At 37.0% G+C, this 14709-nt stretch overlaps 1 protein-coding gene across 6 annotated transcripts in view; it reads left to right on the forward strand.

Annotated features, from left to right (window-relative positions):
* NEBL (nebulette) overlaps positions 1–14709 on the forward strand; it is a 309240-nt gene that overhangs the window by 199499 nt on the left and 95032 nt on the right. Inside the window, exons 2-5 of one of the 6 annotated variants that reach the window (XM_080382346.1) lie at positions 292–336; positions 433–504; positions 7021–7125; positions 9257–9367. The exons of 3 other annotated variants lie outside the window; for them this stretch is intronic. In XM_080382346.1, the coding sequence (XP_080238472.1) occupies positions 292–336; positions 433–504; positions 7021–7125; positions 9257–9367 (333 nt within the window). Of the gene's footprint in view, positions 1–291; positions 505–7020; positions 7126–9256; positions 9368–14709 lie in introns of all 6 variants that reach the window. 2 more of the 6 variants (XM_080382347.1, XM_080382348.1) reach the window with 2 other exon arrangements.

Consider the following 14709-nt stretch of genomic DNA (forward strand, 5'->3'; position numbering starts at 1 on the left):
TTAATTATATTTTATCTGTAAGAAGGCATTAGCTCTGCTGCAACTGATAGCTAGGCAGGCCATCTGCAATGCCTTTCAGTTCACTCACACTGAATTGTTCAGATAAAGACTGTCAAGGGCTGCCTAAATAAGGAAGGAGCCTTGGTAGAGTTAAGTGCAGTGGAGGGCACAAATGAAGCATTGATTCCAGGCATGCTGTAGGGTGTGAGCTGTTTCCTGCAGTGCTGAACCTTTTTAGGGTTTTCATTGTGTTTTCTGCAAAGTATTGAAATGAGAGTATCTGTCATTCAGGATCTCAGGGAGGATGAAAATGAGGATGGGGAAGAAGAAGAAAAGGTGAGTTAAACCCCAGTAGCTTTGAAAAGTACTTATTTCCTTCTATTGTTACCCTTTTAGGACAGTAAACCCAGAATTATTACCTTACTTTTACAGGTCTTCCTCAAGCCTGTTATTGAGGACAGAAATATGGAACTGGCCCGAAAATGCAGTGAAATAATAAGTGATGTAAGTGATAGTGACTCTTTTTTTTTTTTTTTTTTTTTGTTACTTCACATAACTGTTGTGTTATGATAGTGAATGTTACATTTGCATTTCTCTTTTCAAGTGGGTTTATATTCACGATACCTATTTTTTCCAGATATGTACAGTGCATCATGTGCCCATTCAAGACTCAAATATAAAAGCACATAAATAATAGAAAAGCACAGCCTGCTCTGGTCCCTTAAATTACCAGCTGCAGAAAGATGAGCTTTTCAGAGCTCTTGGACAGTATGGAAGCATAGGTCCTAGGAAGGGGAATGTTCCAAAACTGGGTCTCATGCAGAGGATGTCTCCCATGAGAACATCTTGGCTGACTTCATGAGGAATATGCAGTATTTTTTTTCTAGTTATAGCCTAATCCTATGAAGTTTGATTGATTAGAGCAGAACTGGGTGCCAGTATACATAGCCTTAAGGAGGGAGGATAAAAATAAAACAGATTAATTGAGTGTTATCTGTTGGTCTGTGCTGATAGGTACTCAAAACTGCATAGCATATTATTGTTGACTTACACTTACAGGACGAATCACTGAAATGCTTGAATGTCTTTAAAAATTATTTAGCTAGAAAATTCTTGACTTGCTTACTATAAATTTTTAACTGTTGATCAGATATAGACATTGTATAAACATCGTAGCTCGGATCCAAGTCATTTTAAATTGGACTAGATACAATTGCTTCAGTTTAACAGCATCAGATGTACCTTGGTGGGAATTTTATTTCTGTGGCCCTCTTGGAAAGTGTGTCTGAAGAGTAACTTTGACCCTTCATGTGAACGGGAGTAAAGAATGGTATTTCTCCTGCAAGGATGGTGGCTGGCAGCAGAGGAGACAATTACTGAGGAGAGAGTGACTTGCTTTAACAAGAAAACCAAAAAATGATGTCTGGCTTATGGTTGTGTTTTAATCTGATATTTAGATTTAGGATGTTGTTGTTCAAGGTGAATGAGTATCTTAGTTTTAAGAGAACAGAACATACAGCATCTAAACTTTAGGTCGTAATTATTAGGGGTTATGTATCAGAAAAGAATAGGTAACTTAGAAAAACAGTATCTGGGATGTGTAGCTGTTACAGTGCTGACTTGAAAGTATGACTTGACATGGTCAAAGTTTACTCTTTGTCCAGACACCGTCTGGTAATACTTTAATTTTCACAGAAAGAATACTCAAAATTGGGTAGATCTTTTAAGAGAAGCTGCAAGATGGCTCCCTTATAATCTCAAGCTACTTTAGGAAGTAGAGATTATTAATATTTTTACTGATGGTTGTCTACATGCTTTCTTTGGGAAAAGAATGGCATATGGTACAATAAATGCTTGTCAACTCATGTAAAGGGCAAAATGAAAATGGACCTGGAGCACTTATCTGTCCCAAAATACATTTATTGCTTCCATGCAACTGGTTTCTAAACATGATTGCTGCTCTTAAAGGCAAAAACTCCTTAAAAAATGCTGAAGAGATACTTTCTTTAATTTAAAAGAAATGTTTATTGTGCTGTGTACCCATTAGAAGTAATGTTGGCTGTGGCTGTTAATTAACTGGTAAATGGAGTGGCTGTATTTTCTCTTGATTTTCTGCAGGGGCTTGGGAGCTAAGGTGAGTAAGTTAAGCCATCTTTCTGAAGCCTGTAATGGTTCAGGGATGTGGGCTTTTGCTGAAAACTTGTGATCCATTTAGTCTGTTAGGTTTTCCTTGAGATATGTAAAGCGTAATGGCAAAGTGTCATTAATGCTTTCATGGCAGTAGTAATATGTAATGGTCCAGACCATTTAATTTCAAAGAAGGGACTGTGTTTATAAATGGCATCCAATTTTTGGCCCTTATTCTGCCTCTCCTGAAATCAATAGGTGTTTCTTCATTGGCTTGAATGGGATATGTATGTGTGGGGGGTGAATTTGGTTTCCCAGAATTTCTTGCTATAACTGGAATTTATTATGACCAGTGAAGTCCTTTGTGCTGTGGGGCTAAGTTCCTCACCCTGCACACTTCATTGTGGAGGCCAGTAAACTGCAAGGAGTTTGCATTCTTGCCTTTAATTTTTGACTCGATAACATTCAGAACTTTTTATATATTCTTTGTCCTTTTTAGCATGAATCTTATTGTTGGTGTACATCTGTACATTTTATGTGTACAATGCGTACAATTTTATGGGGCTTACAGTTTGGTCATAAGATGACCTTGGGACAGCAGCCAGTGTCCTTGCTGACCGCGAGACTGGGTGATTGCCCTTTTCTGTTGGTGGAGCTGTCAGCACAGCTCCTCCATCAGAACGCTGTGCCAGGAGCGCTCATGGCTGAGATGCTGGGGTTGCATTACGCTTGCCCTGCATTCTTTGCAAGCTGGCTTTAATTTGGCAATATGGGTTTTAAAAAGTGTTACAGTGGCAGCCCTTCACACACATGTAATTTTCAGCCTTGAACTGTATGTAGGGGAAGTTGTGAAGTGTTCACATGCTCCGGTTCTTGAGGAAATCCCCATTTTCATTTGAGGTTGGCAGATGTTTGTTCTGTGGCTGTGATACCCCCTGGATTGTTTCTCCCTAAAGCCATTTCATTTAATCTCCCTCCATTATGCAATTTTATTCCACAGATGTTTTCAAAATGTCACGTGTGTTTGATTTGTATGAATTAGCATCCTTTTCAGGCCTTTTCTCTTCCATATTGAAATTGAGCTTGTCCATTTGCTTGGATTACTTATGTTTTGGTATATTCTCATCTCTTTGTTTTGGTTGCGTGGTGTGATGTTGTGAATACTGTTATAAGCAGAGAGGAAGATTACTATACAAATAAAATGGTCATTGACCAAACTGTCATAATCCTTTTTGGTAGAGAGGCAGACACTGCCTTCTGAAGATTCTGCTGAATTTGTTTTACGATACCAGTGCTTCTTTTCTGCTATGGGAAAAAGTAGTGCTAGTTTCTGGGTAGCTGTCCTTATACAGAGTCCAACTTTTTTTTTAGCATGTCCCTGTTATGAAGGAAGGGCCAGAGCAGAAACGGAGTGCCTTTTTACTCATACTGATACGGTTGTGACCGCCTAATTTAGGATGGAGCTGTTTCTATGAATGCACCGTTACTGGTCACATCCTCTAACTCAGGAGGACTTTGAGGTCCAAATTCTTGGAGTCTAGTAAAATACTGTGAGGCGACAATTCTGTGTGCTTGCTGTTCTTGTGCTTTTCTCTAGGTTTCTGTGGCCACAGAGAGGGGATTTGGTATTACTTGGTCTGTGGCCTAACACAACTCTTAGTCTTACGAGACTGTAAATTAAGAAATGTGGGATCGGAAAGGGAATCCTTAGTGGAAAAAAGTTCCCTTTTGGTCTAGCGTAAGAGCTAGATAAGAAGGTTCAGACCTTTTTGTGGCTTTTCTAAGCTTAAATGGGTCTTCGAGAGATGACAGTTGTATAACGGATCTTGGCATGATGACTGTCAACATGGTTACATCATTGATGTTAAGATACTAAGAACAGTTTTTTGAGTATATTCATATCAAAGTTAGATTAATATGTACCCCTGAATACAAAGGAAAGGTGGCTGCTTGGACTAAACTGTTACCATTGGAGCCTTTCCTTTAGCCCACAGTCTCCTCCTGTGTCTCTCCTGTGGAAGAGGCTGATAGAACAGGCCATGGGCAAGATGAATTTCCTTGGCGAGCCAGGAAGCTTCAGCCTGAAGGTTGGATGCTGTAGTTTTATAAAGTTGATCTTGCCAAATAACATCCATTCAGAAAAAAATGCAATTTTAAGCTTATTGTTTTGGTGGTTGTCTAGGAATTTTAATCCAATTTAACTGGATAGCTGTGTTGCTGGTCAGAGTTGTTTTATGATAAGAGTCGGGGAGAAGAAAGGGATCAGGAGAGAGCTATTAAAAATTCGGCCTTCAGTGAGCTATTGGACTTCAAAAGTATATCAAAAGAGCAGTGGTGGCTCCAGGCCATCATTTGCAAATTTTTCCTATTATTTGTTTTTTTTCTCCAGGCTTACCAGTTCTATTCAACCTAAACAGTGTATTTTGTGGTGAGGGGTAAGTCACTTGCAGGCAAAATTTCCTGTTCAGTATTTTAGACATCTGAATTTGTAACCCCAGACTTTGGAGAACAGTGTTAGCTGCTCTGCCTATTCCTTCTAGGCGTTGGTTAAGTTCAGTCTTAGTCAACCTCTTAAGCCTTTTGCTTACATCATTTGTAACAGATACACTTTTTAAGTGCAGATGTCATGAGTTCATGATACTTGTCCCATTTCACCTTCCAGCTTTCTGATTCCATGCGATCCAAACACTTCTGTAGCAGACTGGAGTGTGTTGGATCAGTCTGACTGCACATTTTGTTGCATGTCCTCTCTAAATTGCTCACTTGAACCTACAGGCGTTTTGTGGCCTCTATGGGTTACTATAATAAATGTGAATAATATAGGAGTGAGGAGGTGGCATTAGTCCTTTACTGCTTTCAGTTATTTTGAAAGCATGACTTACACACAGACAGACACACACACTCACTCTCAATTAAGAGATACCTTAGAAAGCTTTCATGTTTAATTTTTGAATGTGATTATTGCTCTGTAATTAAAATGGACGTAATTACAGTCAGGTCTCAGGTATCTGTGGGTGATTTATCGAAGTTGTGAGTGGCAAGACTCTCCATCTCCTCTACCAAAGTCTCAGCTTTGCTGGAGTTTCCACTGGGAATGCCATCAAACCTAACCAGTAGACAGTCAGCTCTGTAGACTTCACAAGTCCCTTTTCAGCCATATCACTGTGAACAAACATAATCCTACAAAGCCTTTTTTTTTTTTTTTTTTTTTAAGGCTAGGTATGTTCATGTGCACATGCATACACACACTTGCAAGTACATGCATGAATGCGTGCAAGTTGAAAAGTGAGTGCCTGCGCATGTTTGCCACAAAACTGCCCTTTTTGCGTGTTCTCTACGATTACCTAGGAGTCCAGTGACACACATAGGTTACATGAATTTGTGGGTTCCTGAGTAAAATTATGATACAGTAATTTTACACCCATTGTTCACCAAACATTTGTATTTAGAATACACTGATATACAGAGGCAGACAATATGTTTGGTAATGAGATGTAGATCCCTTCAGTAGTCCAAATGTGGGTGAGCTCAGTAGTAACCAAAATTGTTTCCTGTGTGAGGATTACATAGTCATCAGTTTGAGATGAATTTTGCATTATCTAATCCATTTTGTGGTGGACAAAAAGTTTGCATCAGAAAGTACAGGAGCAGCTTTTGTGTAAGCTGCCATCCTACTCATGAATTTTCCAAGTCCCTGTAGAGGAGTGTAGACTACAACTTGTGATATCCATTAAGGATTCAGAGAAAGAGGAAATTAAGACTGCATATTTCTGTAATGCTCAGATGCAGATCATATTGCTTCTGTCAGTGCTTGTCAGCAAGTCTAGAGTGCATAAATGCAAGCTGCTGTTGTGCAGAATGTGAAAATGAGGTTGAAGAAATGGAGGCAGATAATAACCATGAAAGCTTAATACTAAATAATACAATTTGCATTGAACTTAACTGTTCTATGTACAAAGAAATAAATGTCACTAAAAACATTGAAGGCTATCCATGTAAAGTGTCTATCTTTAAAACTTATTTAATTCATCTCATCGTAATTCACCATCTTTCTTCACACAGTTCTTACATGATAAAGGTCCCTACACATTCACCATGTCCATAGATTTTATCCTTCTTGTGGTCTCACTAATACAAACACTGACTTCATCAACAGTCATGTGATTATTATACCTGCCTGTATCATTTGCCCCATGGTAAGAAAATGGTTGGTTTTGGTTTTTTTTTTAAACAAAAAAAGAGTAGTGTTTTGGTTTTTTTGGCAAAATATGTCATGGTGATCTGCTTAAAAAATGGTTTCCTTTGTGCATACATGGTTTTTAAAAAGGCTGAATTTAAAATTTGTTTGGTCTTAAAGAAATCCTGTTACTACTTGAATGTCATGGCTGTTGGGTTGCTTTGTAGGCAATGATTTGGCAGTAGCCTTTTGAATTTATTCATGTAACTCTTGGATTCATACAGGGCATTTGATTATGTTACACAGATTCTGTGCTTGCTAGGTCTGTGTTAGAAGTTTAACAATTTTATCTTTGAGATCAAGGATCAAGGAGATAAATCATTAGATTCTCCTTTCTTTAGAGATACTAGCACATCTACAACAGTGCTGAAAATGTGCTGTAGATGTAGAGAAAAATCGTATCTTTTTCATCTTTAAAGAATTCTGTGACTTTTATATAGCCCTGGTACTGTGTCTGAGAACTGGGTGTTTCCCTTTGGCTTAATTCGAGCCAGCCTGAGGTATTTGCAAGCCACCCAGCATAGTATCCATAAAGAAAATGATAATAATAACAACCACCACATTAATAATACTGATGATAATAATAATAATAGCTGTTGTTTATTTTTCTGTTTTTTTAAAAGAGCAATTAAACTTCTTTTTTCTTCTCTTTGTAGATACACTATAAAGAAGAGTTTAAAAAATCTAAAGGCAAGTGCATATTTGTACCGGACACCCCACAGCTAAAACATGTGAAAAGTCTCGGTGCTTTTATTTCTGAGGTAAGACCTAAAAGATTGAAGACTTCTGTTTGCTGCTTATCCTTCCTAAAAACTCTCTCAATTGAATGTGATGGTTTTTAGAAGGGGAAGGATGGCTTATTTCAAATAACAACTCTTTAAAACTGAAGTAACTTAAATTAGTGTATACTATATACGTGAGTAATAATAATTTGGAATCATGCAACACTTTTATTTTGGGAGTCCAAGATACTTTATTAATAGTTCTGAGGCACTCCTAGCTATCCCATTCTGTGGATAGATAAACTAAGGAATAGGAAAAGGATTTCTTGTTACTTACTCTGCAGTAATGAGTTTTGCAGATTGTACCTGTGCATACTTTACCTGCTGTGGAGAATTCACAGCCTGGTAACAAACACAAGGAGACAAGGAAATTGTTAAACCCATGTTACCACCCCTGTCCTCCTTCAGCAAGGGATTGGGGGAACATCAGGTTAATGGCATCGGCAGGTTGCCTGAGCACTTGCATGCATGTACATGCATACCCATGTCAGAGTTTTTAGCTCTTCATGTACACACAAACACACACACAACTGTAGTGGCAGATAAAAAATGGCGGCTTCTAAAATGCCAGAGTTTACTGCCAGCTCTCCATGTCCCAGGTACAACATGTCATAGGATTGCATCTCTCATTGTTTTCCACAGCTGAGAACAGCGGTGGAAGTTTACCAGAGTTGCTTTGTTAAGGAACTGCTGTTTCTGAGTGATTTGCCTGTCACTGTGACCCTTGGAACACTTAAAATTTTTGGTACCTCATTTTTTGTGCTGCCTTTTTGATTAAGTATATTCCAATATCCTTTCTGGAGTTATGTAATTTATATACATTCTGTATTCTGTTTCTGTTTTCACCAGTTTGCTGTGTGGCTACATTCAATATAAATGCATCCGATTAATATTTTTGTTGTATTTTATTGAATTTTCTGAGAAAGAGTGGCATGTCTCAAGGGGCAGAAATGCGGTGAAATTATACTTTCTAAGGCACAGACTGTTGTACAGAAGCACAATACAGAGAGAGTATTTATCAAATCCATCTGTCTGATTCCCAATAAAAGCTGCTAATTATTACTCAGAGATTAAGAGATATAAAAATATTTCAAAAATTTAAACATGTTCTATGTTATCACACTGTTGAACACACTGGTTGCTTATTGCAGCATTACCTGAAGCCAATGATGTGATGGGTGGTTTGTCTTGTAAATTACTGACCTCTAGTGTCCCATAACCTGTTTTTGCAAAACTAGAACACTGAAATTCTTAACAGTTTGTCTACTGCAGGAAAGAGAGCCCTCTCTTTTGGGAAACGACAAGAAATGTTACAGCAAATTATTTATATATATATGTATGTGTATAAATGTATAAATACATATGGGGAACTAGTCTCTTAATGAACAGCTATATATTGCACAGTAAATTAATGACATTAGTATAATTTAGGGTATCTTTGATATTTATGATTACTTTCACAGCATTACTTGACATTATTGTTTTATGGTTTTGAAAACCTTAGATCTGAAGCAAAAGCCTCCCAGATTTTGAACTATTATTCTGGTCTGTCTCATAAAACCCTTTTGTGAGGAATTGCTAGTACTGACTACTGGATGAAGTACAGGATAAATAAAAAGCAATTTAAAAATGAATCTGTAATATGAGAAGATTAAATAGAAGTGATGGCAGACATGCTAACCCCAATCTTCCTGTCCTTTCCAGTTACATTTAATTGCTACTACTTATTAATCAGTAAAATACTTTTTGTTGGCCTCTTGTGGCACTCATTGTGCAAAACTTGGGAAAATGGAAAGAAAAAAGATAATTTTAGTTTTTAGAAACGATTTTAAAAAAGGCTAGAAAAATAACTGCTTTGCTTACCTTATTTTATATTCCCCCCCATATTATTGAATTTAATTAGGAGGTGCTGTGCATTGCTTGGTGAATTAGACACATACGCCTAAAGTATTTTAGTTATTTAAAGATCTGGTTTTGCTTGAAAGTTTATGACAGCATTAGATTTTTCCAGTTTTAATGGTCTATGGTATTTTATTTAATAGAAAAAATAAGTAGTGTGATAACTGTATCTTAATTTTTGCATTATATGTCACCTTTTTCTCCCCTCTAGGTGAAGTATAAAGGAGCTGCTAAGAAAGACCTTTCCAACTCTCTTTATCAGCAGATGCCAGCCACAATTGACAGTGTGTTTGCAAAAGAATTAATGCAACTTCAGAGCAAGGTACAATTTTAGAATCACAAAAATTATTTTTAAATGAATTGTGTGACAGAATATGACCAATTTGAATGATATATTTGAACGGATACTTGATCACCTGCTTTATTCATTTGGGTGAGTTCATCATCCAGAGTTTATTGTGATACCTTCCTAACTTCAACAACTACTCACTTCAAAAATCTTACTTGTTATTTTTATTAAATATAAATTTAAAAACTACTAGTGCATTCATCAATCCAATGAAACCAATTAGAAATCCATGAATTCAATAAGGAATTACTGAATTCCATGACATTGCACTCCATTTATAGAATAAATGGATCTTATATAACAAACATTTCAATTTGGGTGTTGTATTAACTTTATGAAATGTTTGATGCTGAAAGGAAAACAAATAAATAATGTTTTTTTAAAGGCACTTACTGGTAGCAGTGAAAGTATTTCTGTTGATCTGCATACTACCACTCACAAAAAATTTTATAGAATTAAAAATATTAAATCAAGTATATTGAGCATAGCGTAAAACATGCAAACAACCAGTAAAACAGTAAATTCAAGGTCATTTGCCTCCAGGGTCTTAAAAAATATAATGCCCTCAATGTAGGCAAGTGACCCTTCACTTCCATTGATCTCAGTGGAATTGAGTGTTAAGTATGTGTAATATGAATGAAGTTACAGATTTTCATTGTTACTCATGAGAGTTACAGCTGATAGACGGTCCTGATTTTCTGTCCACCAAGCATTTCCACATTTTTCTTGTTTTGCCTTTCTCCTCTCTTAAAGTTATTAACCATGTATAGTTTAATACAGCCACTCTGTGAACACACTCTTAAATCCATATTATTGATTGTATCTCAGTATGCATTCTTCTAATGCAATGATTTTTTTTCAAATAAAGGAAAATATTCATAACAAAAGAAAGCACTGAAATCTTGGGACAGCTTGGAAAGAAGTGTTTTAATTTAAAACAATTTGTTAATCAAGGCTATGTTAAGCAAATATTATAAAATGAAGTATATTTTGGCTTTCATAGTTTGAAATTGAACATATATATACTCAAGTTAAAGCAGCACCGTAGCTGAAATGACCTTAATGTGACATTTCATTCTACAGTGAGTGATTAGAAGAATTACAGTAGAAATAAATTGGGAATTAAAACTTGTATAACACTTCTAAACTATTAGCTTGATTTATAAAACACTACTGACTAACTTGACTATAAAACACTAACTAGTTTGCCACGGATTTACTGCTGGATTCATCACAATTGAGTAGATTCTACATTAGTTTACACAAATGAGGTTAATTAACATCGGTGATGCGGCAGAAAAAATAAATAACTAAGACTAAACATGAAACCATTTGATTCAACAAAAAAACCCCAACAACTTTTAAAGGAAAAGATTGACATTTTCATTTGATATTTTTGCAGGTTTTCCTCAATCATCCAGCTGTCATAGAGAAACAAATATGCATATAGGATGAGTTGTACCTAAGCAGAAACTTTTCTTGTAAAATTCATACCATTCCATTAGGAACAGATGCATTATAAATCATAAACTGCCATAAAACTTAAAAGATACGCTGACACATTTTTCCAATTTGTGGTTTCTGTTGCAGTGGACCTGAATTTAATGATACTTTGAGAGAGATCCTAGGGGATTTTCTAGTGGAAAATCTTCTCTACAGTATTCAAATCTAATCCGTGTTGTGCCTATCACTGTGGTACCTAAGTAGCTAATACAAGGATTTCAGATTTCAGCTAGGTCAGGATATGGCAGAGGGGATTTCTGCTGCATCTGTCTAGCTGGGATTGAGAATTTACAGGTCATTACTTCAGCGAGAGGAGACTGCGTATGCCATAGGAAGGAGAGAGAACAGCACCAGCTGGCCATTGTGCCAGCCCTCCTGCAAAAAGGCTGCTGTAGGCACAGAACTGTAGTCTGTCTCTCAGTTATAGCAAGCTGATTTTAAATAGGTGCTGCTTTCCCGAGAGGTGGAGAATACGAGTACGTGTCCTCCTCCCCATCCACATCAGAACAAATTTACACCTTTGACTCCCTCTTCATGCTTCTTGAATGCGAGGCTGAGCTTGAATGCTTTTGTAGCCACATCAAGCAGGTGCTTTCTCTCGCTGTGATGCCATGCTCTTGGCAGGATCCATAGCTTCATCTGCCAAGCAGGTGAATCAGGACTAGGGGATCATGGTGTGGAAGAAAAAGAGCCACTGACCCTGCCTGCTATGGCCTGCTGGCACAGGACTGCTGAGGTTGGTATGCCTCTGCTGGGTGATCTCCTCACACAGGTGTGTCCTCTGCGGATGGTCTGTCCTGTGATTTGGTGTTTGATCCTAAAATGGTGCTGCTGCCCTGCTGCTGCCCAGCAGCTCAATTGTCAACCTACCTAGGTATAGTCCACTTTATTAATTTTTATACACTGTTTTAGATCACAGCCGTGATTTAGGAACTTGGAGGCAACAAGGGGACATTTCTTTTTTCTCACAAGAAATTATTCCCCAGCTACAGCTGCCCTCCACTGTTCTCTCCAGAGCAGACTACCATAGCATCATCTATCACTTTTGCATGCTTTAACTGGTACGGCAGTTGTCAGTGACTTCAGCAGAGCCAAGACCTTGTTCTGTAGGGTTCCAGCCATACAATGTCAGCACTGATGGGATCTTGCCATAATGGAGAGTACAACACCCAGACGTTTGTGGTTCTCCTCCTGTGAAACTTGCTCCCCATATTGGCTGTACTGGTTCGTGCTCAATTCCCTCTTCAAGATACATGGGAAAGACTGAAACAAGACCACCTCTGCAGGCTTTTGCATAAACCCCATGTTTGCTCTTTGTGTTTTATTTAGAACTAGCATGAAGATGGAAGTAAATACCCACAGAGAAGGAAATCCATCCAAGATTTTGACAAAAAAATCATGACACTGTTTATGGGAAGAAAAATGTTTCAGGAGAATGAAGAAGAATTTCATAGCCCCACATACTTGCATGACTTTTATAAATTTTAGGTTTCCCTCTATGCAGAAAATTTGACTGTTGACTTCTAAATAGCTTTCTTGAGGGTGATTTTCCCCCCTCTCTCTTTTGCCATAGCTATCCCTTGGGTAAGCTGGAGAGAGCAGAAGTCCCTGTCCCCACTGTGTAACTTTATCTTCCTTGCCAGCCTACAAAGCTCTCACCAATTTTCCTGTAATCTGCAACAAGAAAACAAAGTTGATGAGAACAGTCTAGGCAGGAGGCCTCATTTTAATTTTCTTGAGAGGAAACGGGCATTTTCTGGAAAAATTGCATTTTCCTGTGGAAAATATTTCTGAAGGGAAATTTCTGATCATTGCTAGCTTTGGGCCAAGTCTTTTTCTTGTCTGAAGACCAGTAGAATGAATTCTTCATTACGTAGAAAAATTTTTTTAATAAGGTGTCACAAATAATGATAAAGGTATTTAAAATTGCTTGGGGGGGAAACAATGTTGAGAAAAGTATGTGTTTCATCACTTTTTTTAATCACATTATTTCTGCCATAAGAAGAGATTGCACTGTTTTTCTTCTTATCTGAAAGGAATAATCTAAAGCAAACTGAAGGCAGTTTAATTTTCTCCTTTGCACAGGGCAATATCTCAAATAGTAACTATATGTCAATGCTCAATAGTGTTTTCTGTTTGTTTTTGAAGATAATGAACCAAGTGTATATTAGTATTTTCAACCTCCATAGAGAAAGTTTCAGAGTTTTTCTTACTTATGGGCAGAATCCTCCTTTTATTTCACATGGATTTTTTTTTTTTGTTACTATGATAAAGCTATTTTTTGTGGTTTACTGCATCATTTACAATCGTATTACACATTATCAGACTGTTCTATGTAAGTCTTAATGATTTTGTATGGTATCAAATCTCATGTTCAAGATTTCCTCTTTTTTGTGGTGACAGGTATTAGTTTCCTGAACTTCTCTAGTCTTGTTTTACACCACTACATTGGATAATCTAATTCTCTATCTAGAGATTAAAATGTCATTTTCTGTGTTCTTTAACATTTCCTCCTACAAATCCTACATGGTGGTTTTTATGTTTAGAGCTCAGCTTACTGACTATAAAGGGAAATACAAAAAATAAATATTTAATAGTGTTTAAAGTATTCCAAAACAGAGGGTCATTCAGAGTTAAGTTAAAAGAGTGCAAAGCCTTCCTCAATGCAGCTTCCCAGTGACATGCTGTTGTAGAAGAGAGATAAGAAAAATAAAAAATGAGTACTTACAAATTAGTTCAATCTGAAGTCATACCTACTTAAATAATTGCCTTGTATTTCTCAAGTTAATAAATGGAGCCACTGCAGAGTAGAGGTTACATCAGTGACCTGTAATACTTGATCTCCCTCTAGAGTAGTTTCATATGTAGATTTGATAAAGAAAATTAAGTTCAGTTAAAATGTGAAAATCAACATGAAATGGGAAATAATGTTTCTAAGAATATTCATGAAATAATCCTCATAAACATTTTTCCGTGCTTCCTTGGGACTGATTTAAAGATCTGGGAACAGTTCTGCACTAAGCTGTCCAAAACTAAAGGAGACAGCTATTGAACTTCTCCTAGCTTGTGATTGCTTCAGGGTTACTTAAGTCAATTAATAACAATAATGTGAAAAGATAGGAAGAACACAGCTGTCAAATAGCAACTCAAATATTCCTACATTAAGCTAAAGAAACAGTCATCTTTTCCCAAGATAGTAGACACTCAGTTGTAATTTCTATTAGTTTTCTTGCGCTGGGTGTTTATGTGCTATTGTGTTTTGCTGTCTTGGTTACGTAGCTCATTCACCAAGAGAAGAATATAGATGTTGAACCAGCAAAGTGGCAATGTAATAAAATACATATAAATCAGTAGATTTTGGAAGTAACTGTACGAGTCTGCTTTTCAGAATGGTGGTAAGTGGGGAACATCTTTAAAGTGACAATGTGAAGCAGGAGAAGTAGCAAAACAGTTTTTGTGGCATATGTTTATGTAATAATCATACTTTTGCAGGAGATCATTTGTTAGTGATGCTTCAGTCTTGTTAAAGACTATTTGCTTTTCCAGTTGCAAGATGTAATCAGTATAGGGTTATAGACATTTTGTTGTTTCAATTTGCGTTTGTTTCCCCAGAGGCCTGATCATGTTGGATTTACACTGTATAAGGAGATGACACATTTTAAGTTTCCTAATTTGATACTTTCATTCATGTAGTAGCAGTGAAACACCCCCCATCCCCCACCCCACCCCCCCGCACCCCCATTTTTTTGGTCTTAATCTCTCAGCCTATATATCATTTTGTAATATGATAGAGTCAGGGCAGATACTAATGT

This window comes from Falco punctatus (assembly GCF_963210335.1).
Source record: "Falco punctatus genome assembly, chromosome: 4".
Taxonomy (NCBI): domain Eukaryota; kingdom Metazoa; phylum Chordata; class Aves; order Falconiformes; family Falconidae; genus Falco; species Falco punctatus.